The sequence below is a fragment of the Nannobrachium achirus genome, assembly GCF_963921795.1.
Source record: "Nannobrachium achirus genome assembly, chromosome: 5".
Classification (NCBI taxonomy): Eukaryota; Metazoa; Chordata; class Actinopteri; order Myctophiformes; family Myctophidae; genus Nannobrachium; species Nannobrachium achirus.
Genome location: NC_137814.1, coordinates 65,677,122 through 65,704,447, shown reverse-complemented (window position 1 = coordinate 65,704,447; position 27,326 = coordinate 65,677,122). Strand labels below are relative to the sequence as shown.

General features: G+C 40.2%; 1 protein-coding gene across 1 annotated transcript in view; it reads left to right on the top strand.

Moving 5' to 3' along the window:
- Window positions 1-1,794: 1,794 nt before the first annotated feature.
- LOC308284550 (uncharacterized protein) overlaps window positions 1,795-27,326 on the top strand; it is a 74,981-nt gene continuing 49,449 nt past the window's right edge. Inside the window, exons 1-6 of the mRNA XM_080725208.1 lie at window positions 1,795-1,905; window positions 4,768-4,928; window positions 6,103-6,244; window positions 7,861-8,049; window positions 13,510-13,620; window positions 16,293-16,577. Coding sequence (XP_080581334.1) covers window positions 1,860-1,905; window positions 4,768-4,928; window positions 6,103-6,244; window positions 7,861-8,049; window positions 13,510-13,620; window positions 16,293-16,577 — 934 coding nt within the window. The 5' untranslated portion in view covers window positions 1,795-1,859. The remainder of the gene's footprint in view (window positions 1,906-4,767; window positions 4,929-6,102; window positions 6,245-7,860; window positions 8,050-13,509; window positions 13,621-16,292; window positions 16,578-27,326) is intronic.

Here is a 27,326-nt window from a genome sequence, read left to right as displayed (position 1 = left end):
TTTACTTTTACTTTAAAATGTACTTTTTACTTGTGTAATTATTTGAATGATTACTTTTACTTTTACCAAAGTATTTTTTTTTTCACAAGTAGGCCTACTTGTGCTTTTACTTGAGTACAGAATGTGAGTACTTTTCCCATCTCTGGAATCAAAACGTACTTAAGGTAGGCTACCAAAAGTAAAATTACTAATTATTCAGTACTGTATGTCCCATTTCAAGTTTTCAAATGTTGACTATAAAATATTTTGAAAATAGCAGATCTACAAGCTTGACGCATTGTGAACTTTTTTCTTTTTCTTTGAACAAATTGAAATACTCAAGTAAAGTCAAAGTACCTCAAAATTTTACTTAAAGGAGGAGTTCAGTCAAATAAAGATGATAACAAGTGTATTCCCAGTTTGTCACACGAGTAATGTATTATTAACCAACAGACACAATTTGAATGATGAAAAAAATCGAAAAGTTTGAAAAGGGGGAGAGAGCACTGCAGCAGCAACAACAACAGTGGACGTTAGCGTTAGCGACCAGGCTAGCAGGAAGAAGGGAAGAATTTGCCTAGTTCTGATCTCATAGGCTATTCAGTAGCCTATCAAAAGTAATTAATTAATAGCTATCACCGTGATGCGCACCACGGTGACAAGCATTAAAATATGACACCCCAGTTATGATTAAAAAACGTAAAGCAGTCTTATATCACAATGCTGCAATATAAAGTTCCAATTTTTTTAACAGGGGTTCAGAAATGACTATTCTACATGTAAAATGTGTCTATAAAGAAATAGCTTAATTCCTTGAACTGGGTCTTTAAGTACAGTACTTGAGTAAATATACTTAGTTACTTTACAACACTGGAAACCAAAGCAAGATACTTCCACAAGTGTGCGTGGTTTCATACTGTACATTGGACACACCCGACACCCCTACAGTCCTTAGCAGAGAGGCCTGAAAAATATTGCATTGTATTTCATCCATTTTTAAACATAATTTTGGAAACGTTTCGATTTTTTTCATCATTCAAAATGTGTCTGTTGGTTAATAATACATTGCACTGTTATGTAACAAACTGGGAATACATTTTGTATCACATTTATTTTGCTAAACTTGCTCTATAAGTAAATGTATTTTGTCACTTTCCACTGCCTGTATCCTGAAACATCCTGAGTTTTCCAAGCTTGTGCATCTGCTACTGTTTGTGTTCAAGAATTCCTTGTTAAATGTGAACGCAAATGACAATGTTAAATGTGTGGGAATGCTTCTATGCATTGATTTCACACATTAACACATTGAATTGATAGATTAGAGGGACACACGGATACTTATTGGTCTTTAATTAAACATGGATACATTGTATTGACCAGCAGCTCAGAGTCCAGAGCACTGAGTAAACACTGGTGCAGAAAAACAAACATCCATCCTGATGGTCAATGTTCACAACACCATCACATAATATGATATGAAGCATTACCTGCAAACAGTCGAATATTAAAACATGTATAATCTGTACATTGAAACTATACAAACTATAGGATGTCAGGTGAACTAAATGATCACGTACCTGACATCAGTATATTTATAGCCTATCTTTTTAATGTCTTTATGTAATGTTTATGGCAGCATGTTTTTGTGTGCTTTGATCACAGTGTGATGTTTGGTCTTATTCAAAGTTAACCATTAATCATTGATCCGTTGTTTGGGAGGGCTATTTAGGGGGCGTATCAGGACACAGTGTCATAGTACAGTGGCTGAAGGTATCTGTGTAGCGTCAGACTGAGCAGATCTATATAATATATATTCACACAGAGCAGACGGTGAAGCTATCCTCACACAGAGCAGACAGTGAAGCTATCTTCATAGCAGGATGGAGATGATTCTGTGGATGATTCTGTCCTCTTCGCTCCTTCATGGTGAGTAGATCTAATCCTCCTCCTGATACCATGTGACACTGGATGATGACATCACCATGATACCATGTTGATATGACATAAGGAACTATAAAGTAATAACAATGTAATTCAGGAAAAAAATGTATTTACAGAAGTGACCTGAGACACAAAATGTTTGAGAACCAATGCTATGTTTGCTCAGTAATAGTGTTAAATTGCTCTATATATTGATAATAATAGCTCTATATTTTGTCGGTAATCATTGCTATAGAGTTTCTGTTCGGTAACAGTGTTAAATAGTTCTATATTGTGATAATAATCATTGCTATAGAGTTCTTTTTTTCTCAATAACAGTGTTAAATAGCTCTATATTGTGATAGTAATCATTGCTATAGAGTGTTTGTTCTGTAACAGAGTTAAATTGATCTAAATTGTGATAATAATCATTGCTAGAGTTTGTTAAAGCTCCCAGATTATGATTTTCCATCCATTGGTACATAAAACATATGTACCGACAGATGGAAAATCATACTCTGAGAGCGTGGGACTACCTTTATTTTTTGGATACAATTTCGAGAAAAAGGTGATCTACTTTTGCGTGGAGGCGTTCCACTGCAGCCCGGGGATATCCCCGTAGGACCTCATCTCAGAGCACAACAGTATGCAGCAGAGGGTGAGGTTCTATATGGGGCTAGGACCAAGATGTTCTCTGTTCTGGCAATCATACAGTATGGAGATCCCTGATGTCATCAATATTATGCCCATATTTGGCAATGCCCATACGACCTAGAGAGAGAGACCTGTATGGATGTTCCATACTGTATGTCCAAGACAAAAATCAAGACTGCTGACTATCATCACCTGGATATCCATATGAGGATCACAACACTGACCTCATCAAACCCTGGACGACTGGATCATCACCTAGATCTCCATATATGGAGCTGACCTCTTCATCTGATTCCCAGATGACCACACTAATAGAATCCATTTTATGACCATCAATATTAAGCCCATATCTGGGAATGCCCATACAATAGAATCCCTTCCATGCCCATCATAACCTGGATCTCCATATATGAAGATCACGACACCTCATCAAACCCCATATTCATACATGAAGACGGCTTGATCATCACAGATCTCCATATATGGAACTGGTCAAGACCTCTACATGTGACCTCACAGACTCCATACATGTTCGGACATCACAGTGATAATACAGTACCTGGCCTGTAGACCCGTTCGCAATTTGGTGTTAGGGGAGTTTCTCATCTGAACTGATTCATTGGGTCCCTAGACATGAAAAATCACATAGGTGCTTGCTCGCCATAGTGGCACCAATGGCACAATGGCCAAATCAAATATGTCCGCCATCAGCTATGATCCATCATAGCTTTTTTTTCTTTTTCTGGGAGTATATGCACATGTTTAACTTTAGGGTGTTAAATGGGTGTTGAAATGAGCAAATAAGACTATTTAACTCATCTGGTGCCGATCCCGAACTAGTTCGGCTTTATTTCAATCCAATACAATCTTTTTTAATTAATTCACTTACCCCGAGCTGCTTGTAGAGTCGTGGGTGGTCCTGGCTCGCTAGCCGCTAGCCAGCTAGCCATTCTACTCTGTCCGACGATATATTCCATTAAAAATGGTTTAAAATACATTTTTGAGCTCCCCAATGTTCACCCGATGTTCGGCGCCGCTTCCGATGAGTACACGAGTGTGCCGATCCCGAAGTAGTTCGGCTTTATTTAATTAAATGAATAAAATGATAAGAGGCCTTCTGAAGCCTGGCTTGATTTTTGTAGCTACTAGCCGAAAGCTAACAACGTCCCGGCCGGCCGTAATTTGCGAACGCAATCGCCAATCTCCGCCTAATCCAATGAAAGGCCGCATCTTTAAAGGCTTATATCTCTTTTTTGTGTTTTAGGAAAGCGGCGCGAGGTTTATTTACGGCGAAATCGCCCAAAAATGATCTTTTAGATGACAAAATGGGAATAGCCATTCTGTTAGCATCTTCATCCGGGACATTTCCATGCCGTGCAGGAACGTGAGCACGTCAGGTCCTGGAAGCTGAAGTCCTGGAAGCTAAAGCGCTCGCCTATGAGAGATGCGCTGGCATTCCTTGGCCCCTAGAGGGCGCTGGCGCTCAAAGAGTTAAGAATAACAAATAAAATCAGACACAAAATGTACACACATTCAACGACACTGTGGGTGTGGCTTGAATGTGTCACCACCCACCTGACAACCAGACATACCTAATTATAAGGTGGGTGTGGCCACATGAAAACATAATTTTAACACGTTTTGTACACTTTTTTGAAAAATATCTTACTCCAAGTATAATCAGAATACCTGACAATTATGTTGTAGGGAGGAAAATAATCACAGCAAAATGTCTTTAAATACTCATTTCCCTCAAAGTGCACCATTTGAACACGCCCCTCAGATTTATGTCCTTTTACCCATCCATGATTGTTGTCACTGATTGTCTGCTTCCACTCACACTATAAAGGCTGTACAATCGCTTGTCTTGACCTCCAAAGACAATCCTCTTAACGGCAGTATGCTGAAATCTGCAACTTTGTTACTTTCTGGCCTGCAGAGCTTCATAAGAGCGATAAATCGCTTGGGGAAATCTCGCTCTTTCGATGTGTCATTCTTTCGACAACCATCATCGGCAGGTTAGCTACTCACCAGCATCGGGGTTACTGAGGTTAGAGTTTGGTTTAGGTTTAGGCAGTCGGCAAGTTAGCTACTCACCTGCGTCGGCAGGTTAGCTTTTCACCAGGTTAACATTCACCCGCATCGAAAGAATGGACCGTCGAACAGATGCTATGTTGCAATATCGACACACTTTTGTTATCTTTTGTCCCTCAGTCTCACACTCTCTAGCACCACCACGGTTTTTAAGAACCCCCAATGACCAAACGGGTGTTCAAGGAGGCGTGGCATCCTTCATCTGCCAAGCTACAGGAGATCCACGGCCCATGATTGTGTGGAACAAGAATGGCAAGAAAGTCAGCTCCCAGAGATTCGAGGTATTTGGTCTATTCTGCCCTAAAAATGCAGAGTGCAGTAACTACGTTTTTGAACACGTCGCCCAAAGGTCAAATTAGCTTTCATGATATTGGGGGATGAACAATTAGCTCAAGAACAGATATACAGTCAGTGTAATATCACCCTTTTATGCCTTTATCTCATTTGGCTGATCAGCTGTAACACTCTTGAACCAATTTTTTTGTGAAATTCTTGTACGTAGTTACTGCACTCTGCCTTTTGTTGTGACGTAAAATGCCAGACGACAATGAGAATGCCTCTGCTTTTGGCTGTTCCCCTCAACATAATCCATCTCATCAGCCACTGCTTGTTTGCCTCTCACTGCCCACCGTACATTTGCAAGGATAACCTGCCTGGAGACGAACGGTGAAATCTTGCTATTTCTACGTGTCATTATTTCGACTGAGTGTTAGGGTTTGGTTTTAGGGTTAGGTTTAGGCATAGTTTTACTTTTTCATAGTGGTTAACAGTCACCAGGTTAGCATTCACCAGCGTCGGCAGGTTAGCATTTCACCAGGTTATCATTCACCCGCGTCGAACAAATGGAGCGTCAAACAAATGTTATGACGAAATATCGACATGCTCCTGAGTTGAACCAGGGTGTGCCACATTTGAAACCAAACCTCACCCAAAGGGTAATCCACCCTGGTCAAGGGCGCAAAAACGCTCAGATTTATTTTAAGTCGAACTATCAATACTGAAATGCAGTCATGCAGAAACACTCTGTTACAAGTAAAAGTCTGGTAAACTAAATGTATACCAAAAGTAAAAAAAAAAAAGAAAAAAAAAGTCCTATTTCACAAGTTTTCAAAATGTATAAAAATCTACAAGCTCACAATCTGTCGCTTTGCAACGAGTTATGAGCTTGTAGATTGGCTATTTTCAAATAGCTGAAGAATATAGGGATGAAGTACATCAATATATTAAAAAATATATATATATTTAAAAAAGTAATACATTACCACGATATACATTAAGAATATATGAACTAGTCTAGCGGCTTTGTTTATTTTTGTCACAATAGCAAATTGTGTCACTCACCATCACCATGTCATTAGCAAAACTATGTTGTCTCTGACTGGGAGTGAGTGTTGTTGCACTGCGCAAGGTCCATCAACGGTGGCAAAAAAAATAATAATCCTTTCGCACCTGCAGGTGATTGAGTTTGATGACGGCTCTGGCTCAGTGTTAAGAAATCAGTTATTGCGCTCGCCCCGAGATGAAGCCATATATGAATGCCTCGCCTCCAACAGTGTTGGAGAAACAAGCACAACTGCCAGACTCACTGTTTTACGAGGTAGGTCACTCTCAGCAAAACCCCTTTTCTCTGAGATCCTCCAGCTAAACCAGGTAAGCTAGACTTTTACTTGTTCTATGTCTGTCCTGTCTCTCTTTTCTTTTTCTCGTCTCACCTGCCCTCGCTCTTCATTCTACCATGTATCATGTAAGCCTGATGCATGCACACAGCGAACATTGCAGATCCACAAGCTCGGCCCACTGCGACGCATTGAGCTTGTAGATCTGAAGTTTTCGATGTGGAAAATGGTGCGCAGCAAGTATAAACGAAGCGTTAGGAACACTGACTGGTTGCACTCACGTTGGTATACTAGCGTGATGAGATTTGCACCATTAGAGATTTAGCCGAATACGTTTCCATTTCTAAGTGAATTAAATCATTTGCATACTGATTTCTGACACAATAATTAAGATGCCAGATAGATTATGCAAATAGGCAAGCATTCCTGGCCTGCTATATGTTATCTCTTTTACTGCTTCGGACGTTCCCGTTCGCCCCAATTTTTAACCAAGCACGCTGCCAATATGGCTCGTTCTTTTTACCTTGTCTGATGACTGTAAGCTGATGAGGGGTCGCGCCGCCGTGTACAGTAAAAACATCCTGTAACGCTGCTCTCAAAAACCCACCGCACGTTAGCAATAATGGAGTCCCAAATCACTTCCTGGCTGTTTTCTGTGGATCTGATCTAGAAAATGCATCTATGCTCTGAATGTATGGCAAGCGGAGCGGCCCAATTCACATTAATTCTTTGCATAAGACTGCCCTCTGCCACCAGTTTGGCTAAAGTACACATATGAGCGTCCGTTGTAAAATGAATTCGTTTGGAAAGAATCAATAGATAATTTTCTATAACATCGCAAAGGTAAGCTGCTTTTTGCTGGCACCAGCCCCAATAAATAAATAATAAATCTGGCAGTAGAACTGTTTTAATGGGTTCTGAGCAATATTATTTGAATCAGTAATTTTTCAACTCCGCGCTTTTGATCTCAACTTGATGTATAAAATATGGCGGTATGTCCTAATTGTTAATGTGATATGAGTTGGTCGGGTATATTGGTAGATTAGTCAGACGTTATCTGGATACCTTTTTCATACAGTGACAAATTGCTGTTAATACCATGTACCTTTACTGTAGGCGGCTTATGCAATACAGAAAAGCCATCTGCCATCATCAAAGAACATCAAAGAGGCAGTATATTCATGAAGATACACATGCACATCCAATTCAAGTGAATACACAGTCTATGGATCATGTATGTATGTTCCTTGCCATAAGCTGCCAATGGTTTTTTTCATCTTTGATTTTGATCTCAGATTTTTTCTTCTTGCGGATAATGAAAGTTTATTCCCATTTTGAAGTTTTTCCATAAAAATATTTTGAGAATAAGCCTTGAATGTGCATTAAGAGGCTTTATGGAAACGCCACTATAGTCTCTATCCTATCACTTCTCTATCTATCTCTTCAGTTATTCTTCTCTCCAGTCTGTCTCCTCAGCCTGTTAGTGATCCACTGGCTCTCCCTCCTCCTCATCGCTCGGTCAAATCTGTGGCGTGAGGAGGGGCCGGTGACGTTGCCCAATGTGAACTCTGGTGTGTCTCCCCTTGTATAACCACAGAGGACCAGCTTCCCCTTGGTTTCCCCACCATAGACATGGGACCTCAGTTGAAGGTGGTGGAGCGAACGCGCACCGCCACCATGCTGTGCGCCGCCAGTGGCATCCCTGACCCCGACATCTCCTGGTTCAAGGACTTCCTCCCTGTCAACACCAACAACAACAATGGACGCATTAAGCAGCTCAGATCAGGTACGATTTCCACGTCGCCACTGGAATGTTCTTTTTTAAATCATGTAACAACATCAAAATAGTCAACCTGGGTTTCTTTCTCATTTGTTTTGTTTCCTCTGATCTTCAAGTTCTTCTTGTGGTCTTTGTTCTTTTCTGGCTACTTTTTACATGTTATTTTGCTTGGGTTTTGTAGGCAATGGCAATGTTTCTCTACTAGTTCCTCTATAGAGCAGTGAAGTCATGATGTGACCTGCTCATCCCCCGGTACTACAGAAGTAATTTCTCTATGGAGAATAACATTAAGTCATCATAAAGTCGTCTCATATAAGCATTGTGGTCCAAAAATAAACAAACGGTCTCCGCGATATTGTCGGGGAGGTGGCTCTGCATGTATGGTTTATGATAGTTATTCACTCATATTTGATAAAGCCTGCTTCTAGCGAAAATTTAACTAATTCGGCGACAGCAGCATTAGCGTTTTCTTACCATCAGTTGATTCTTCATATCCATAAGAGTCAAACCGCTGAGATCATTTGTTTACGTTTGGAATTCAGAATGGGGGATAAAAACGTGGAACCAGGTAGGATGTGTAAATGATGTCAAACTTTGTTGCTCTATTGCTCTACTCTCTGTGTGCTGTCTGTATAGGTTTTGTCCCCCGCGTGTTTGTTGGCTTCTGTCCCTGACTTCCTCATTGCTCACTGCTGTGACTGTTAACAATGGCTTCAGTTGTTGTTTATACATATGTATTGAGTTGATTCCTTTCCCGCTGCTTCATGCATGCAATGATTTTGACAGATGCATTCTCCGACTTTTGTGTTTTGTTTTACTCAACTTTCGGCTTCATTCAGAATACCCATTAATGTCAACAATCCAGTTAATTCTGGCTAAAATAGAGAATCTTGCAGAAAATGACAAAGGCATGAACATAATAATGTATTTTATTCACCATTTTTTCTGAATTTATCTATAATTTTTCTGGATATTGTAATTTCATAGGAGGGATCACTGGCCTCAAAATGACATTGACACTGTTTGAGAACTATCCTTAGATCAAGGCTACGTAAACCTGAACAGCGTTCTGGACTAACTAGCCACAGTAGTGTGTAAAAGCCTATAAAGCTTCCCCTAACCACTCTATTTGCCTTTGGCCTTCCCTAATATACCCATTACTAAACCTGAATATTCCTAGTTTTATCTTAATATTCTCACGGCAATAGAATATTGGTCTTAATTTCCAATAATACTACTAAAATCTGAACTTTAGCTTTTGACCCTATTTCTGCTAAAATGTAGTCTTCTGGTCTAGTTGAGTTTCCCAAGCAATGGGTCGGGAGATTAAAATTGGGTTACCAAATAAAAATAAAAATAAAACGTTTTTATTTATTTATTCTTTTAGCTATTGCTTACAGTTTCCTTCCCAATTGTTGCGAAATCGCGGTAAAAACACAGATTTCTCCAGATTGTTTTGAATGGCATTACTAGTCTTAAAACTCATTTAAAAATTGGTCCCCTGAAAAAATAGGCCAGTCAATCTAAGCTAAAAAGGGGCATGACCCAAAAGAATAGTAATCATTCAGGGTTTTTTATGATCCTTAGGGTCATCCAAAACACAAAAGGCACAAAAGTAGCATGTGAGGGGTCTAACTAGGGGGTTCTCATGATCCTGAATCCATTGCAAGCATTTATTTTGCACGAAAAACATTCCTCTGGGCAAAAACGGACCCACAACACTATGGTATAGTGATGGTTTAGTGACGAGTCATCACTTTTCACACTTTTGTGGGTCCATGTTTAGCCAGAGGAATGTTTTTCGTGCAAAACAAATGCTTGCAATGGATTCAGAATCATGAAAAACCCCTAGTTAGACCCCTCACATGCTACTTAAAGAAAATTTGTTTTAGGCATCGTTTTCCTGTATAGTAAGTGAAGGGACCCAAACTTGAACACCCTGAATTTACCTTGATCCACTAAGAATATTTTGGAAGATTTTTAACATGTGTTTTGGATGACCCTAAGGATCATAAAAAATCTTGAACCATTACTATTGCAATTTCTTTTGGGTCAAACCTCAGATTGACTGGACTAAAAGGTTTGGTAGACACTGTTCTACAGTATATGTTTGACCACCTGTGTTTTCAATATTGAACCATGTCATTAATATATCTTTCAGTTGTTATGTGGAAATAAGAAAAAAGTCACATGCCCCCAGAAATGGAAATAAGGGTGCATGTGCAGCGCAGCAGGGGGGAAAAGGGTTTTAATTGACATGATTTCACATACCATATAGACTCTGGGGTCGCTTGGTAGACAAGGAACTGTGCTCCAAAACTAGGGGCGAGCGTGTTTAGGGGCGAGCCTTACAGTTACCCACCCACCCTGGCTTCTATGGTGCGTGTTTCTCACTTTATACCGTGGCTAACTGAAAAAGTTCACCTTGTTGGCTAGACACTCTTGTTACACGTTCTAGTCAACCTGTGCAGTTTGTTGTGGTTTGAATGGATCAGGGTATGGGAGACTGCAACACTGAAATTGCAAACTCTCTTTGGCTGCGATGTTGTGTCATGAGTAAAATGAGTTGCACTGTAGGTACTTCTGTGTCTCTGACTTCTGGGTCTCTCTGGGTTCCAGGACTCTTAAATGAGTCCGCTCTCCCTCTTCATTGTGCAAGGTGCTGAGTCTTTCTCCTCAGAAGATGCTCCTCAGACGCCATCGCAACACACCTCTAATTTGATTATTCTTCCAAAGCCCCCAGCCTCTATCTTCTCGTACTAATGCTTCTTCTTTCTAATCTTATTTGCATTCATATTATCCACCCAGGTGGTACACCAATAAGAGGCAGTGGTTGGTTACCAATTGCATTTTATTTTTCAGCTAAGGGTTCCAGAAGGTTGTATGTTATGTCGACATACATTTTTTGCTATTTGGGAAGATTTGCATGCCAACATTTTTGTTACAGAGGGTTACATAATGGTTTTGCCTAATAAATCACTTTGCAGAATATTTTTCACATAGATGAGCGGCATTTATATATATATATATATATATATATATATATATTTATATATATATATGAGGTGGGCAACGATTATTATTTTTTAATCGCGATTAATCGCACTCAATCCTGGAGTTAATCGCGATTAATCGCGATTAAAATGGCTCATTTCAATCCATCAATCAATCAATCAATCAATCAATCAATCAATCAATCAATCAATCTCCCTGGAAGAAGTTGCACATGAACTCTGCAGCAGCACTGAGGCGCTCCAACAAGACCACTCTGACAAGCTAAATGCTGGGTGCAGTAAATGTATTTATCTGCAAACAGCCCAATGAGCCCATAATATTAACAGCTGCATGTTTATTTTATTTGTAGCCTATTTATTTTTTATTTTTTTTTAAAACGTATTTCACACAAAATATTTTTGACAGTGTACTCAGTCTTGTTTTTGCGGTGGTCAGAACGAGAAGTCACAACGTTTTTAACAGTGTAGGCTACTTTGTGCTTCCTTGATTGATTTTGATTGAAGACTTTATTAGAAGTTTGCATAGGAAAAGGTACAGTTTCATGACGGTACAGTTCACTGGTACAAGGTCTACTAAAAGGAGATCCATGAAAAGACTAAGCTTATTTCCACAGGAAACCATTTAAGTATCTCATATGGTCGGAGCTGCTGCTGCTGCACTTCTATCAACGGATTTACACACGTTTCTTTCTTGAACAAGTTGCACAAGTGATTTATAGGGGACTAAGGGGAGCATTTAACAACATGGAGCACTTTAAACATGCAGCTTGTTTTGTGACGGCAATGATCACGACAGTCAGAACGTGGTAGGAGGCGGCTTGAAAACCCTTTTTAGGGCACTCTAGCTAGGAGACAGAACGGGGAGACATGTCCCTGCAGTGAGCTTGAGTAATAACAACTGAATATAGGTAAAGCTGACGTCTCATTATCAAAACTAGCACAGCACACAGGTGCAGCCAATGACAGTGTGACATTAACATGCACATTGTTGTGAAATATACAGCCATAATTTAGAACGCCTGCTCTGCCTAGACAACATGTAGGCTGCATCTAACAAAACAACGCAGGATGTCCTGTGTGTGATGTCATTGCGCATGCAGCTCCCAGACCCAACATTGATCCGCGATTAACAACGATATTTTTTTTTACCGCCGACAAGAGTCTCGCGTTAACGCAGCACGATAACGCCGATAACGGCCCAGGTATAATATATATATATATATATATATATTTTATATATATATATATATATATATATATATATATATATATATATATATATATATATGTATGAGCTGCATATAAAAATAAAATAAAAAACTCAACTTCACCTAGTTGAAGTCTCAAATGATCAAATTAGATGAATATTTACTTGATCTGTGATTGAATATGCTAAAACTCATACTTATATTTATTTATTTTCCAAATGTTGCTTTTGTATACTGTAAACATCTTTTGTTTGATCCATGCTTCCTTGAAGCAATATCACTCATCCCCATATTGACCAGTCCAGTGACATGTTGTATATTGTAGGGCTTGCCCTACTATTTCTGTATTCTTTACATTGGCTAAATATGAGCCTTCTTAGACCCTAAAATATGCATTGAGGCTTTTCTCTCTCCTGAAAAAAAAGTAAACATAAAATAGAGAAATGCAGAGAGTTTATGAGAGTTTTTCTTGGTTGTTTTTTGTTTTGTTTTTTGTTCTAATTCCCCCTGTTATTACTTGACCTTTTCACAGGAACATTATTGATGCAGTTTGTACCATTTTATTGTTTACACACCATTATGTTCTAATTTTGATCACAAGACCTGAAACTCCAGGTTTTCTTCAGAACATGTGTGACACTTATTTACTACGATACTATGTATGGTACATTATGAGTTCACTAGTTCTCAAATGTTTTATTTGCAAGGACCACCATCACTGTTTCCATTTGAACACTCTCAGCGTCGCAGACCTGTTATGGGCTCATACAGGGCTAGCTCTGTGTTTCTGATAATATTATTTATTGTCCACTCATTTCATATGTCCTTGGCAACAATGGACATTTGACAGAAATGTCCACCACAAGCCAGCATGGCGATGACCCCTGCTTCATTTAGCCTTACATTACTGTATATATCTGGCTGTGATACTGAGGGCATAACTAGAGCTTTTCCAGACATGGTGTGCATTTATATGAACAATGTAGTTTATTGTTGCAGAGGAAAACGTCTGTAGCAACAGAAAGACATTTCAAAACTACAAATGATTAGCAAACCATACTTCAGGTGACTTTGATTACCCGCACAATGTCCTTAAAAGAGTCCAACTGCAGCAAGAAATGTGTTGGCCCCTAAGAATAAAAGCCAGTTTTTTCTTTGGTTTTTTCCTTCTACTTAAGAATATGATTCAGAATGGCAGAAGTCTAACCAGCTTCCTCCATCATCCTCTCTTTATTCCTACCCAGGGGCCCTCCAGATCGAGCAGAGCGAAGTGTCCGACCAGGGGAAGTATGAGTGCGTCGCCACCAACAACGTTGGAATTCGCTACTCTGCCGCAGCCAATCTATATGTCAGAGGTAGGGAATGATCTGAAACAACTAGTGGCACTCCACCCCAACCTAATATATCATCCTCCTTAAAAAAAAGAATAAAAAAAGAATAATAATAAAAAGGGTAATAATAATAACACTTGATGAAATGAGGTAACAATGTTGTATCATGAAAACAAAAAAGCTGATAAAAAGCTGAGTTACCAAAGCAGTCTAAAAGGGTTCACATCCCATGAGGTCATTGTAAGATCTGCAATCTGCTCGGCAGAACGTAGCGTTCTTTCTGGAACGCTGGCACCCAGGTGTCATCAGGCACCAACGTTATGATGTGTTCAAATGATGTGGATATTGTTGCTTTCGGTCAGAAACCTTGTATCTCGATATTTCTACTTGTTTGTTTTCTTTTTTTGTAAATGAATGCCCCACTTTGTTATACTACTGTCTCACACAAAAGCAGCAACAATGGCTGATAAACAAGCTGCGACCTGTTGTGATCTTGTAGGTTTTTGAAGTGAAAGTAGTTAGGTCTGTCTGTGGGTTTTATTAATATTGAACCAATACAATCTATTAACAAGAACTTGTGACCAAATATGCACTACATATTGGATACAGTGGAACACAGATTTATTTTTCCTTTTTTACATTTCTTGAAAATTATCCATTTTGGCTGCCCAACAGCAAGGATGTACAGTAGCCACACACACACACACACACACACACACACACACACACACACACACACACACACACACACACACACACACACACACACACAGTAAGTAAATGCTTGTGGTCACAATAACTACAAATCAAAGAGGGCCTTGACAAAGCAGAAGCTATAAATAGAAGCATTCAGACACATCCTTATTAGTATCATGAAAAACCTCATCCCAGCTGCGGTCGAACAGAAACACAGCATTGCCCAAATAATATGCTTTTGTCCAGCCTCATCTATCATTAATAATATTAAGCTTTTTACAGCCTCATCTATCATTTCCAGTGTTGTTTACATCGTTGACAGCCAGTGGCACTCTCTGACCGCTCCTTTTACTGCCTTTTACCTTATGTTTTTTAAGTTGCTGACTTCTTTCCCCTTGTGCTTGTGTTCCTATTTATTTAGCCCCTGTTTACTGAACAATACTCAGTGTTAATTTAAAGGACAACTTGTTTTTTTTCACAACAAGGGTTAATTTCGTCGTTGTCGGGTGGAAACCTTGCATGTCCAAAACCGTGCTGTATTTATCATTTTAAAAATGATTTAAACTAGTGAAAACAGCCCATCTACAAGCACACAACACGGCGTTGTGTGCTTGTAGATCTGCTGTTTTCAATACTTTTGTGCGACAGCCTTGTATGATGAAGCAGGGCTTTGGCTTTGCGAAAGAATGTACACATTTGAAACTTGGAGATACAAGGTTTCTGCCCGACAGTGACAATATTTTAGATAGTCATTAGAGAAAAGAAAAGATAAGTGTTAAAATAACCCCAGGTTGGGGGAATGCATGCAAGTGGCTAGATATGTATTTTTAGACACAATAAGCCCATTCCCAAGATGCACAGCAATCTTTCACGGGCAGATGTGACTTATGGGGGCTGTGTAAATAGTAACAAAGCAATTGCCGGCTTATTGTGTCTAAAAAGACATACAGTATTTAGCCACTTGGAGGCATACCCCCAACCAAAATACCAAAATCGAAACAATAGAAAGCAGTAAATGAAAATATTTTAACACTCATATTTTCTTTTCTATTCTTACAATCTAAAATATGAACCCTTGTGAAATAACAAAGTGGTCCTTGAACTCAAGAGATTGTACAAATTGATGGAACCATAAGAGTTACAGTAACACTGAGGATTTTGCAGTGCTAGGCTCCGTCATTGATTTTGACGGATGATGTTGGCTATGCTCTTTTGTGCATGATGTTGCACCCTCCACCACCTCTAAGGCTTTGAATCCATCCATGTGCATTATGGATGTTAATTAGTTATTTTGTGTTTTCTCTTATCACATAGATTGGGGGCGGTGCACGCAGCGCATGAAAATAGACACTTTACAGACTTGTTTCACAGTTTTAGCGCTCCTTCAGCAGCCTTCGGTATAGATGTCTGAGCTTTTGCGGCGATAGTTCTGTCTCCTTTCACTTTCTCTCCACCGTTTGGTACACCCCCCCCCCCCCCCCCCCACCACCACCCCCCACCCCCAGCATGGTGCCCTGTGCTTCAGCACATGCATTAATCCGGCTATGCTTGTCAGGATTATCCACTATGCTGTACTACTGTATGTGGGATGTGAAAATGTGTGTTGGCACATTAATTCACATCAGGTGGAAGTGCGCAGCATTGACTGATCTGCACGCAACTCGGAAATACTGCGGACTCTCCAGTACCTTTTGTGATGTTCTATTTCTCTTTACCGATGGTGATGACACAGGCTGTTTTACCAGAGAGATCTGTAGGCCACCAAAAAACCTTTAGTTTTTGTTCCTTTTTCTTTTTTACCCTTTCATCCCATTATAAATTTACACATGTACGCACCCGTTTTTCATTATCTATGCCAAGGATACATACTGAATACCAATGTCTTTGCTGTGTAGAATGAGTTTTACCATAATTTTGATATTAGTATATATTAGTATTTTTTGGGACAGTCTACACCCATTCTCCTTGATTTTTTATTCTCAAATCATCCTTTTTCTTAGAGTTTCTTACAGTGCGTCGAGTGCCCCCTAGATTCTCCACCCCGCCCCCCTCAGACATGGAGATCATGCCGGGCGGCAGCGTCAACATCACGTGCGTGGCGGTGGGCTCTCCCATGCCATATGTTAAGTGGATGCTCGGAGAAGAGGACCTGACGCCCGAGGACGAGATGCCCGTAGGGCGAAACGTGTTGGAGCTCACTGGCGTCCGTCAGTCGGCCAACTACACCTGCGTGGCCATGTCCAGCCTGGGGATTATCGAGGCTGTGGCTCAGATCACCGTCAAAGGTATGCATGACTGAAATGATGGCACTGGTCCAAACTTCTCTGCTGCCGCTAAGACTGTAACTAAGCCCTGTTTTTAGGATTCGAACCTCGCCGGAGATTTACGATCGAACCTTAGAACAATCGTTTCTTAACAATTGAATTAAAATCATTGAAAATGCCTTTATCCAAGCTGCAATTGGATCCTATAGGCAGTGTTGGGAAAGTTCACTTTCAATATGAACTAGTTCAAGTTCAGGTTCAAAACTTCTAAAATGAACTAGTTCATTTATAGTTCATAATTCTACATTTTGAACTAAAGTTCATGGTTCCCCAAAATGAACTAACTTAGTTCTTTTTAGTTCTTTTTTTAACCATAATATTTTTATACTTTTGGCTATTTTTCTTTTTACGTTGCTGCAAGCTATTATTTGTCAAAATTATTGACACATCCCAACTAGAACCACACACAGCAATTACCGTATTTCATCCAACTTAACATTCACTGTAAAAATTGACACTTTGATTCAAAGTAAAAAAATTGCGTCAATTTGTTACACGCAATTGTATTACTTTCTCTCAACTTAAATAAAACACCTTCCTACGAAGCAAATATATTTACTTAATTTGAATAAAATAATTTCTTCAATCAACAAATCCAAACTAATTACTTTACTCCAAGTTGAAAAATAAACTTGGAAGAATTTAATTTTTTTTAAGTTGAGAGAAAGTAAAATAATTGCGTCTAACATTTGACGCATTTTTTTTACTTTCTCTCAACTAAAAAAAACACCTTTCTACAAAGCAAATATATTTACTTACTTTGAATAAAATAATGTCTTACAATTAACAAAACTAAACTAATTACTTTACTCCAAGTTGAAAAATAAACTTGTAAGAAGTTTATTTTTTTAAGTTGAGAGAAAGTAAAATAATTGTGTGTAACATTTGACGCATTTATTTTACTTTGATTCAAAGTGTAAATTTGTGTCAACCTGTTGAATGAAGATTAGAATTAGTTTAACCCTTAAGTGCTGTTCGGGTCATTTTGACCCGTTTTACATTTTCATTTGGAAAAAAAAGGTAGAAGTTAAAAATGTTTCCACCTGAAACTCACTGGCCTTAAAGATTCTTCTGAGATGAACATGTAAAAAAAAATGTTTTGCACTACACCCATGCTACACCCCCCTCATATTTTTTGAACCTTAAGTGCTGTTCGGGTCATTTTGACCCGGAAGCACAGAAATACACAGTATTATGCCAAAACACAGACACACAGTCACCCCCACTTCTAACACCCCCCTTCCAAAGCCCCATTCCGAACCCTCCCCCCCTTCCTATAAGCATGAGCAATATTGCCCAGTATTAAATGAAGTCGTTTTTTTTACATGGATTTCAGCTAAATCAGTAAAAACGCCTAGCTCTTTCAGTGTTTAATGTGATATAGCAAAGCAGAAATGCAAACATTTACCAAATATATCATATGAATTGTTTGGTATTGAGTCAAAGTCAATGTATCATGATGATTTGTTAAGTTAAAATGTATATTAGTGTTGTTTTTTTTAAACCAAATATCCACCGGGTCAAAATGACCCGAACAGAACGAAGGTGTAGTGAATCTGAACAGAACTTAAGGGTTAACATGAAATTTACATGAAATTACAAAGACACAAATGTATATTCTCAACATTTATTATGGCATCTTCCAGAACATAATAGAACCAGAACCATAATTACAAAGTGCCCTGTGCATGTGCACAATATACATTCACTTCTGGGTCAGCGAAAACAATCTCGGATCCAACAACACAATGCACATCCAATAAAATAACACTTGCACACAAATACTGAGAGAGAGAGAAAGGCAGAGAGACAGTTAGCAAGAGACAGGCAGAATGAGGAGGCAGAGAGACACAGAGGTAAAGAGACAGAATTTGAGGCAAGGCTTAGTGCTTTGGTAAAATGTTAGGACCAACATGACATCACCTTTTCTAAAGTGAAATGTCTTAAGACAATGTGGCAAACAATATAACCAAAATTTGGAATGTCTGCAACTGTTTTCTCATTTAACAGATTATCTGTTACAAATAAATTCATTTCAAGGAGAACCTCACACTTGTCATGAGGTCCAGTATATACATTTTTCACATTCACAAATTGCCTGCCAATAACATGACTGTCAGATCATTTTGAGCTCATCTTTACCATTTGCTGCCAATTAGTGCATTACCTCTTCTGTGTAATGTTCTCCTTAAAAAATAGCACAGCTTTAACGCTATAGTGGACTAACCCAGTCTGTCTCACAGGAATCAGTCAGTATGTAACAGTAAATCAGTAATCAAGACATTAAACAAGCCTGACAGTAAAACTAAACAACCTACCAGCCATCAAAGTCAGTCAGTCCAACAGTAAAATCAGTAATCTGACTGGTTAACAACCAGCCAAACAGTAAACCAGACAGCCATCAAATCAGTCAGTCTGTAACAGTAAAATCAGTAATCTGACTGGTTAACAACCAGCCATACAGTAAACCAGCCAGCCATCAAATCAGTCAGTCTGTAACAGTAAAATCAGTAATCTGACTGGTTAACCAGCCATACAGTAAACCAGCCAGCCATCAAATCAGTCAGTCTGTAACAGTAAAATCAGTAATCCAGCCAGTAAAACAACCAGCCATACAGTAAACCAGCCAGTCATCAAATCAGTCAGGAATCTGATCAGGCAGTAACACAGTAAGTAAGGCTCTGCTAACTATTTATACTCATCCCATTTCAAAGGAACAAACCATATGTTTTCCTCTTTGATAACAAAAACAACATCCTTACATTTCTACACACTTTGGCTGAGGTTTCACAGGTATTGCAGAATTATTTTGCTCTCCATGTGCATGAGGCTCTCAATGTCCATGATGATTTTCTGAAAGGCCTCAAAACAATACTTGAGCTCTTCTGGATACTTCAAGTTCAGGGCATAGATAAGGCCAAACAGCATGGCACAGGCAGAAGCAACTGAGGACAGCTCACTGAATACCTCAACACCATCAATAATGATGCCAATTTCCTCCGGCTTGCAGAGAGGACCTTTATCTTCACGCAGGACGAACACCCCCATGGTGGTCTTCGCAAGCTCCGTCTCAGCCTTATCCTTCTCGACAACCTGAAGACGGACAGACAAGAAGGGATAAAGAGAGAACATTAGCATTTGTCAAAGTTAAATAGACAAGACTGACTGACTCACCTCTTAAGAGACAGGACTGACAGACTTTAAGGTGTAGTTGCATAATAATAAGGCAAGTCAGGCTGTGTCTCAGTGCTATGTGTTCACAGTACATAGGTATAATCACAATGGAGGTCAAAGAGTGCATATACAACATACATGACACAAGACAGAAAGCTAAATGTTTACCTGTAAAGCAGCACACAGCCAGACATCAGTACACAGCAAGACTTACAGTCTCACCTGTTTTTCAGATATAGATAGTATAGCAACTAAAGTGACACAGGGGTTTCCGGTCTAATCTGGGTTAAAAGATGCCAATACAAACTTTACTTACCAGGTACTCTTTAATCAGGTCCCTCTCATCTTCACCCAGGTACATGATGAGGCACTTGAGAAGACACTCTCTTCGGATGTTTATTTCCAGACTCTGTAGAAGAGATATATTTGAAAACATTAAATAGCTTAAAATGCAAATTTACATTACTGGCCTAATGGTAATCAAACCAGTAAGACTCCCTAATCGGGAGATAAACGACCGCCAGTACGCAAATGTGTTATGCAAAAATCGGCCTGATGGTGACGCTAAATGGGACAGATCCATGTTGATTATATGACTACACATACTGTGTACCGCTTTGATTTTAGGGCAAAATATGTTAAGAGCATTGTCCAAAAATGTGTTAATTTCATACCTGATCAATAACTTGAAGTGTATCCTTTGTCTTTTCACGGATAGCTCCTCCTTTGCTCCGGATGATGTTAAGCAGCTCACCGCTCCGCTTATCTAGAGATGCCATAAATCTTGCTTTGAGGAGTACTGTAGTGATGCGCTGGAATTCTGCACATATCTGAAACATACAAGAGATTTCATTTAAGATATATGAAAGCAGGCAGGTGGTGTTAGGAGAGAAATGCAGGTGGTGAGGTCGAGACAGCTATAGAGAGAGGGATGACAGCGGGACACAGGAAGAAAGCCGTGAAGACCATGCAAAGAGTCATAGGTGGGAGAAGAGGAGCAGATTGATTGAAAGACAGCAGCAGGCAGTTCTGAGACAAGTAGTTCACAGTCAGGGCACACTACAGTTACAATGAACAGAGCACCTACCTTCTCTTCTACAAACAGAGCTGGCCATCGCTCCTGCAGCAGTTCCACCCTGGGCTGTTTATCCACCATTTCTTGTCTCCGTAGGGAAAACGTCTTGGCCATTGTTGGCCTTGGAGTGGACGGCTGAGGAGGGGAGAGAGAGACAAGAGAGACATGATTTGCAAGTTTCACAATTTCTCAAAAATAGCAGATCTACAAGCTCGCAGCAGGCAGGTTGCATATAACTCACACAATTATGACATGAAATAAACTAAATAAAACATGTCTGTGTGAAGCCACCTATCAGGATATAAGTGACCTTCAGGTCACATGTATACACAAATTGGCCTTTAAGTGGCATTGAAAGCAACCTCATGATGGCACTAGAAGACGGGCATGTGAGAAATTAGGTTGTGGTTTGCCAGCCAAGAGTGTGTGTGCAAAGTTTGGCATGGATAGGGGCAACAGTGCCGGAGATAATAGTCTGCAAAAAAACAACCTCATGGTGCCAGTGGAGGGGCATGTGAGGAGTGTGTGTGCAACGTTTGGCATGGATAGGGGCAAAGGTGGCAGAGATAAGAGTAGGGCCAAAAGTGTGATGTTATGGACAGACGGACTGACACAGCTGGTGGAGGTTTGGATAGTAAATGTGACCTGCCAGTTGCAATAATAAGGAAGTGACTCACGTCTGCAGATAGAGTATGAGGGAGGCGTTCTGCAGGCCCACAGAGTTGCAGCGCACCGTGTAGTTGACCGTCTGGCTGGATGTGAAGGCTGTGCGGTGTGCGGCAGTTCAGGAAGACCGCCGAGGAGCTGTTGGCCTTGGAGTGGACAGGGGCACCAGGCGGTCTCTGAAGGCTGAGGGGGGGAGAGAGAGAGACAAGAGAGACATGATTTGCAAGTTTCACAATTTCTCAAAGATAGCAGATCTACAAGCTCGCAGCAGGCAGGTTGCATATGTGCATGAAAACGTCCAACATGTCTATGCTTTAACACTTACAGAACAACCAAGGGTTCGATGTCTACAGCAGCATTATGACATGAGATTAACTAAATAAAACATGTCTGTGTGAAGCCACCTATCAGGATATAAGTGACCTTTAGGTCGCATGTATACACAAATTGGCCTGTAAGTGGCATTGAAAGCAACCTCATGGTGGCACTAGAAGACGGGCACGTGAGAAATTAGGGGCGTAGGTTGTGGTTTGCCAGCCAAGGGTGTGTGTGCAAAGTTTGGCATGGATAGGGGCAACGGTGCCAGAGATAATAGTCTACAAAAAAAACAACCTCATGGTGCCGGTGGAGGGGCACGTGAGGAGTGTGTGTGCAACGTTTGGCATGGATAGGGGCAAAGGTGGCAGAGATAAGAGTAGGGCCAAAAGTGTGACGTTATGGACAGACGGACTGACACAGCTGGTGGAGGTTTGGATAGTAACTGTGACCCGACAGTCGCAATAATAAGGAAGTGACTCACGTCTGCAGATAGAGTATGAGGGAAGCGTTCTGCAGGCCCACAGGGTTGCAGCGCACCGTGTAGTTGACCGTCTGGCTGGATGTGAAGGCCGGGCGGCCCCAGCTCAGGAAGACCGCAGAGGAGCTGTTGGCCTTGGAGTGGACGTGGGCAACAGGCGGTCTCTGATGGCTGAGGGGGGAGAGAGACAAGAGAGACCTGATTTGCAAGTTTCACAATTTCTCAAAAATAGCAGATCTACAAGCTCGCAGCAGGCAGGTTGTATATGTGCATGGCAACGTCCAACATGTCTATGCTTTAACACTTACAGAACAACCAAGGGTTCAATGTACACAGCAGCAGAGCAGAAGAGACAGCAGACTGAATCTGAGGGCAGCAAAGCCTCCAAAGAGCCAGGAGCAAACCTGAAAAAGGAAAGCCATTTACAACTCACAAAATGATGACATGAGATAAACTAAATAAAACAATTATGTCTGAAGCCAGTAAGCCACCTAGAATTACAATTTTACACCAGTAAGACTCCCTAATGGGACAGATCCATGTTTGATGAACATGACTTTAGAAATACTGCGTACCGCTTTGCCTTGCGTGGCCAAGCACCACTGAAGTGAATGGTTTGCAGAGAGGCCAGAAACAGACCAGTCTGTAGACAGAAAGGAAAGTCACACCAAAGGTTAATATTACCAAGTATCGAGGGTTTAAAATCTATTTAAACCTGAACGCAAATCTCTGTCACTTTTGATTTGAACCACTTTAACTATTATTTTATGCTTTAACCATTAAAAAAATAGCAGATACAGTATACAAGCTCACAGCGCGGCACTCTGTGCCGGGCTGCGAGCTTGTAGATCCCATTTCCCATATTCCCTCCTGATTGGCTAACATTGCCTTCTAAAGTTTTTGTATTTGGTAACACAGTCTTGGCATTTACACATTATACACTTAACTGGTCAGCCAAGGTTTCACAGTCCGCAGCAGCAGAAGTCCAGAACACAGAATGAAGGTGACGGCAACCAAACCTCCAAAGTACCGAGCCAGGAGCTAACCTGCAGACAGAAAAGAAAGCATTTACAACTCACAATTCTACACCAGTTAAGACTCCCTAATCGGGAGAAAAGCGACCGTCAGGTGGCATAAATAAACTTTAGAAATACTGTGTACCGCTTTGCTTGATTTTAGGGCAAAATCTGTAGGAGCTGTGTCAAAAATGTGTTTTGCATTAAAGCCATCTATGAAACAGTTCAATCTGAAATAAATATACCAGTGAGCCCACCACTGATGTGAAGGTTCTACAGAGAAGACAGGAACAGCCAAGGAACAAGAGACAGACCAGTCTGTAGACAGAAAGTAAAGTCACACCAAAGATTAATATTACAAAGTATCGAGTGTTTAACACCCATTTAGACCTGAACGCAAATCTCTGTCACTTTAGATTTGAACCACTTTAACCATTATTTTATGCTTTAACTTAAAAAAAAAAAAATAGAAGATACACAAGCTCACAGCGCAGCACTCTGTGCCGCGCTGCGAGCTTGTAGATCTGCTACTTTTGAAATTTAACACTTGTGCAAGTCTGAATATTTTTTACCCAATTCTATGTCTTCTAAATCCTTCTTCCAAATGAGTTCTCAAACTTTTTCACGACAGCAAATGTTCTTTGCACCTCAAATATTTTATATCAAATATTTAAAGATATATTCAAAGACTTCAAGGAGGAAAAACAAATACGATTTTTCAAAAACAGAAGATCTACAAGCTTGCGGTGCTGTGCGCTTGAATATCTGCTATTTTTCAATACTTAAAAGCATTAAATAATTCTAGACATAAATGAGTTAAGAGGTTAAATGTCACAAAAATACACAACATGAATCCACATTGATAGAAACGATAATTTGTAAACATTAAAGCCATCTATGAAACAGTTAAATCTGAACCATATATAATGGCCATGGGGGTCCCAGCTTCATTCTTCTCTCACTAAGGGGACCAGCATAAGCATCTACAAGCACAGTAGCTCACAACACACTATCGCACTGTAGATCTGCAATACATAAATAAATTAAACAATTGATTCCTCAATTATATTCAAAGCATACCATCATAACCATCATCATATCCACCATCAGCCTAGCTGCCAAGTGTAGCCTTTACCTCCTGCATTACATGCAATTACAAGCAGCTGGTACACAGGATGATTCCCAACACTAATAATCACCTGCACAGCATTTCTTGACAGAAAGTAACTCGTATCATGTTTACAGTGGATTTTTATCAAACACTTTGCACATTGGATAATACAAGCTTTCATAAAACTACAATGTTGGTGAGTTTAACGTTTAATATACTGTATTCACATAGCACTTTTCTGTTTGGATGCATAGGGTGTTGAAACTATAGCCTATTCAACATCCATTTGTCACAACCAAAAGCATAAGTGAACAATCCTGCTCCTCCTCCTGCTGTCAAAAAGTTGAAATTATTATTATACAATGTGAAACTGTCACACTTTGAGCTTGTATCTAGATGTTTATTTCTTACATTAGGTTTAATACATAGATATATCATAATACAGGAGGAAGCCACATTGTACACCTAGGCCATTTGAAAATAGATGATCTACAAGTTCACAACGGGTGAACGAGTTAGTAGATCAGCTATATTCAAATACGGTTATTTTGTACTTTTAGTACTTCAGTAAATTGAGATTCCACCACATTCATGCACTAACAGCCAGCCCCAAAAAGTGGCGCGTCAATTGGACACTCCTGAGCGGCGCCGCCAAGCGGCGGCGCGGGGGTCCGCGGGGGTCCCCGGAGCTCCGGGGGGTCCCCGGCCGCTTCGACGTGACGGCCGAGGCCCCTCGGTCGGACGCGAGAAGGAGCCGCGTCGGCACCTCGCCGCCCGGTTCTGAGTCTCTATATCCCCAGGAGGGGAGCCCTAAGACTTACATTTAACGTGTAACAGTATTTCTACATTGCAGTATTTATACTTGCGCTTAAGTAAAACATTTCAATACTTACCCCCCACCACTGTATATAGGGCTAAAAGAGACGATTTACGAGCTTGATAAACAAAACAAAACAAAACGCGGGTTGCCGCCCTTCTCTCTAGCTAGCTCTGTAGCTAGCTCTGGTCCTGCTCTAGCCGGTGCCTAGTTTATGTCCATTGCGTGCATCCGTTCTAGATCCCACCAACTCACAAACTGTATCCGGCCATTTCTGCATACACTTACACGCATGCTAAAATTCCATTTCCGTTTCCCGCACGGACCGGAAATAAAGGCGAAAAGCCCGGCTCTAGCCCCCGGCTGGTTAGCGAGCCCACCAAGCCAAACTAACGAGACAAATTGCGTTCATTTCACACCACCTAACCTAATTTAATAAACCCACAACTTCACAACACGGCGACACGCACCGTGCTTGATAAATACGCTATCGGTGGTACACGCGGGAACGCTGATTCAAGCTAACTGTGCAGTGGTAGCTGGTTGTTACCCTATGCTAACGTTAGCATTATCCACGACAACAAAGCAAAGCAGTACATAATATTAAACATCCCTAAAATGCTTTAGAAAAACTCCAGCAAATACTGCAGCATGCATAGAAAATGTCAATATATCGGCCACAGTTCATGTTAGTTCATTTCAATACTTAGTGAGTTGTTGTGACATGAATTATATTATATTATTATAGTCATAAAAACGGGAAAACAGCGAGGTTTGTAAAACAACGGCTGGTCTTTTTAACATAAAATAATGGACATTTTATTAAAACATTTTCATATTCCTTACCTTTGTTTTTGAATTGTGAATATTTGAATTACCCGCCTGCTCGGGTGCGTCCGTCTTCCCAATGCAAACAGCTAGTGCGGACGAAAATTCAAGATGGCGGATATTTATACGAAGGCGGTACCAAACAGAACTGAACCTGATGACGTCAGAATCACGTGATTTCAAAGGAACCTGAAAATGCACTTCCTTATCAAGTTAAAAATGTACTTTGATCCTAAATAAGGCAGATATACTTTCAATTAAGCTGATTGAATTAGGTCACATCAATGAATAGACAGTATAGTAATTGTATTACTTCAGATCAAGTAGAAACAACTATTTATATGAATGGCCAGCCAAGTGCACTATTTACAGTGTTGAAGTGCCCACAATATTTAGGTGCCCACCACTAGTGCTCAGTCTTCCTGCACCCTCATAATGACTGACTTTTCATTTAGACCAAAAGGATATAGTTGTAATGTAATACATGATAATAGATTCTATTGTGTTATAACCACTATTATAATCTATTATAGTGTATAATAATTATCATACTAATGCATTAATAGTTTATAGTGTATTATAATCACAGTTATAATCCATTATAGTGTATTATAATTTAGGATAGTTGTAATACAAATTTATATTGTATTATAATCACAGTTAAGGGTCAATTTGTTTCTTACCAATAGGGCTACTTTTGCGTAAAGGAAACTGTAGATATTTTATGTGGTGTGGTGTGGTGTGGTGTGGTGCGGTGCTAAAGCTGCAATCGAAAAGGGGCTTATTGTGAAGTCAGAGGTTTCTAAACGTCGTGCCCATCTGCATGTTTAAGCGTTGGTTAAAATAGCTGATCTACAAGCTCACATTGTCTTGTGGATGCGACGCGTTGTGAGCTTGCAGATCATCTATTTTCGCCGTGCAACACACATACGACAAAGTATAGTCAGGCTTTACTTGCGAGTTGCGACTGCGAGACGTAACGAGAAGGAGATTCATAGGGCTTCATGTGATGAAGCACCCCAGCTGCAGACAGCACCGCATATCAACGTTCGCGAGGAGCTGCGTGCAGTGCGTGCTATTGGAGCATGTGAATGAAAAGAGAGACGAGAGGACAGACGACCACGGAGGCACGGACCGCCGCATGAACGGCCGACGAACACCGACGAACACCGTTCACGGGCGTCAGAATGAACGCGTTCAACAATATCGTTCATCAAGTGAAAACAT